Source organism: Triticum dicoccoides, unplaced genomic scaffold, assembly GCF_002162155.2.
Source record: "Triticum dicoccoides isolate Atlit2015 ecotype Zavitan unplaced genomic scaffold, WEW_v2.0 scaffold10996, whole genome shotgun sequence".
Lineage (NCBI taxonomy): Eukaryota > Viridiplantae > Streptophyta > Magnoliopsida > Poales > Poaceae > Triticum > Triticum dicoccoides.
The window spans coordinates 6,314-9,383 of NW_021175911.1; the positions used below are offsets into that span (position 1 = coordinate 6,314).

The following is a 3,070-nucleotide window of genomic DNA, read 5'->3' on the forward strand; positions in this document are numbered from 1 at the left end:
TTATAACTTGGTTTAAAAATTTTAAAACAAGAACTCAAAAAAAATTAATTTCCCCTAAAACTCACAACAAGTCAATCAGTAATATCTTATAATTAACATTCCAAATTTTGGAAATTTTTGGGATGTTACACTCGCCCAGATGCTGCTATTGGGCACTTCAGAATGCTGCTAAAGAGGGGGGAGGGGGGGTTTGTACTAGTGATTGTTATCTTAATTACCGGGGCAACCCCACACGACGGATAGGGCCTTCAGTTGGACAACTGACTCTTGATGCAAGATGCGTGTAGGTCGATGTAATTTGGACCCATCCCCCAATTCAGTACGTAGCAAGCACATCTTGATGGATGACTTTCGGAGCAGAATGAAACCTTTAAACATTTCTTGAAGAATCAGGATAACTTAAGGCCAATTGACCAGCAAAATGCTGGACTTGCTGGTGTTATTCTGAACACCAATGACAGAAAAGTTTAGTATGGCAACACGGATCCTATCCTTGGGGATTCAAGAGGTGTATTTATTAAAGCCAATGCTTTTGTCTTGTTATTGTTGTCTTAATTACTAGGGCAACCCAGCGTGATGGATAGGCCCTTCGACTGGACAACCGAGTCTTGATGCAGGATGCGTGCTGGTCAAGACATAATTTGGACCCATCCCCCATTCAATACGTAGCAAGCACATCTTGATGGATGACTTCCAAATTACAAATTAAGATCATGATGATCCCGACACAAACATATGGTTGAAGCATAAAGTCCTCATACATATGCCTATTTTTATTATAAGTGTTTCGACGCCAGCTTGATTTACGATCCGGTCAAAGGTGAAATTTAATTCTCTCGCAAACACTTGTTTAAGACCCCTAGCTTAAAGAGTACTGTCCTTTGTGGGTTCGATAACTCGGAGTCACCTCTAGGGAAAAAGACAAGATTCATTTTCTATTTCCAGGCCAGTAAAGGAACTAATCAAGGTGCTCATAGGAATAGCGTGTGTGTGCGTTTATAGAGATAAGTGGATGAGCGTTTGTGTATGTATTGTGTGCAAAAAGTTCAGAAGATAATCGCTTTCACAGATGAAAACACAAATATCAGTAAGAAAATTAGTGACAGGGCTGAACACACACACAAATGAGCTGGTGCTGGAATGAATAATTCTGCTCCGAGTGAAGCAAAAAAAAAAGGAAAAAGGAAGAGAAAAATTGTGCTCAACAAGCAACGACCAACCCTCGCCGCGCCACCACCCCCCGCCCCGCCCCGCCGCGGCTGGACTCCGACTCCGACTCCTGCTCCGCTCTGCTCCGCAAGCCGCCGCCGATCTCGCGCCGCATGAGGCCGACGCGCCCTCGCTACTCCTCCTCCTTGTCGTTGCGGCGTTAGGGCTCGGCATGGACGGCGCCTCGGCCGGCGCCGGCGACGGCGGGTCGGCGTCGGGGGGCGGGAGGTGGTACACGGGCATGTCGTCGGACAACATCAAGGGGCTGGTGCTGGCCATCTCCTCCAGCCTCTTCATCGGCGCCAGCTTCATCATCAAGAAGAAGGGCCTCAAGAAGGCCGCCTCCTCCTCCGGCGGCGTCAGGGCCGGTAACTCCCCCCGTTCCCCTCCTCCCCCTTCCGCTCCGGTGACGACGCGCAATTCGGGGCCAACGCCCTTAAAAATCACTTCTTTTCCCCCGATTCGCCACTGACCACCCTATCCTCTGCACAAAAATGCAATCCCCATTTCAGTGTTAACATACTCTAGTACAGTAGTTTATTATTCGGATGAGAGTAGAAACATACAGTAAGTAGATTCCAATATCCATCCATGTGGCTGCTCAGGACACAAGCTGGAGCTTTGTTGTGGCAGCGATTAGGGCCGGCTCATCACAGATTTGCCTCCTACTCACCTGCCTCATGCCTATCTCGCTTTATATTCACTGAATGTGTTATATGGCGTGTCGCCCGCAATTTACACTTTTATTATGACATTTTGTGTCCTTCCGATGTTTATTCACATTAGGCGTGGCACCACACTGTAATTCATGCATCAAATGCTCAGGATTGGGTTTGTGATCTTACTGCCGCACAATCGCTTACTCTGCTCGCTGCTCGGTCAAGCACTCTGAACAAAAAAAACTTGTTGATGCCCCCAAACTGTTATATCCTAAGCTAATCCGTGACCATGTTTCATATCTTAAGTCTTGTGCTTCATGTGTATAATTAACTGTACTAAACTACTGATGCTCCATGTTATCACAGGGGTTGGTGGTTATTCTTACTTATATGAGCCTCTTTGGTGGGTTGGCATGATAACAAGTAAGCAAGCGCTCTTCTCTATCTTCTACTCTATTTTATTTCTCTGTATAGGTACCTCAACTTATCCTGTAACATCTGCATTTCTAAATTCCTTTGCAGTGGTTGTTGGGGAAGTTGCAAATTTCGTGGCTTATGCCTTTGCGCCAGCCATTTTGGTTACTCCCCTTGGTGCTCTCAGCATAATCATCAGGCAAGGCTTCTGGGTTACAATATCCTTCCTTCCTGTGTTTCCTCTCATGAGATTCTTACTGGTTCCATCATTAATCTGGGGGTTTGTTTTTGTCTTGCAGTGCTGTACTTGCACACGTAATGCTGCGTGAGAAGCTGCACATATTCGGCGTTCTCGGATGCGTCCTATGTGTCGTGGGATCCACCACCATTGTCCTTCATGCCCCGCAAGAGCGTCAAATTGAGTCAGTGACAGAAGTTTGGGATCTGGCCACTGAACCAGGTATGCATTGTTTGCATCTGCCGATTTCGGAATGTTCCTTCCAGTGTCACTTACCGTGCTTTATCAACTTCACTGTGATTAACAGTGAGTGCTAACTGACTCATGTTGTTTTTCAGCCTTCATGTGTTATGTGGCCGTAGTACTTGCTATTGTCGCTCTGCTTGTGTTCAAGTTTGTTCCACTTTATGGCCAAACCCATGTCATGGTGTACATTGGTGTTTGCTCTCTCGTAGGTTCCATCTCGGTATGTTGTTGTCTCTAGTTTTATATCCTTGTGTATATATCGTTCTCTAGTCGGTATATTGTGTGAACACGTTCGTTGACCTGT

At 46.1% G+C, this 3,070-nt stretch overlaps 1 protein-coding gene across 1 annotated transcript; it reads left to right on the forward strand.

The window, feature by feature from the left end:
* Window positions 1-1,173: 1,173 nt before the first annotated feature.
* LOC119342931 (probable magnesium transporter NIPA4) lies at window positions 1,174-3,015 on the forward strand. Its single transcript, XM_037614211.1, has 5 exons — window positions 1,174-1,577; window positions 2,235-2,291; window positions 2,391-2,481; window positions 2,582-2,742; window positions 2,859-3,015. The coding sequence occupies exons 1-5, from the start codon at window positions 1,382-1,384 to the stop codon at window positions 3,002-3,004; spliced, it is 651 nt and encodes a 216-aa protein (XP_037470108.1). The 5' UTR covers window positions 1,174-1,381; the 3' UTR covers window positions 3,005-3,015.
* The last annotated feature ends 55 nt before the right edge of the window (window positions 3,016-3,070 follow it).

Excerpts from the sequence above, each read along its gene's own strand:
- LOC119342931 (XM_037614211.1), top strand. The coding sequence starts at position 1,382 with ATGGACGGCGCCTCGGCCGGCGCCGGCGACGGCGGGTCGGCGTCGGGG. Across the intron at positions 2,292-2,390 it reads GTGGGTTGGCATGATAACAA|TGGTTGTTGGGGAAGTTGCA; the intron begins GTAAGCAAGCGC and ends ATTCCTTTGCAG. Across the intron at positions 2,743-2,858 it reads GGATCTGGCCACTGAACCAG|CCTTCATGTGTTATGTGGCC; the intron begins GTATGCATTGTT and ends GTTGTTTTTCAG.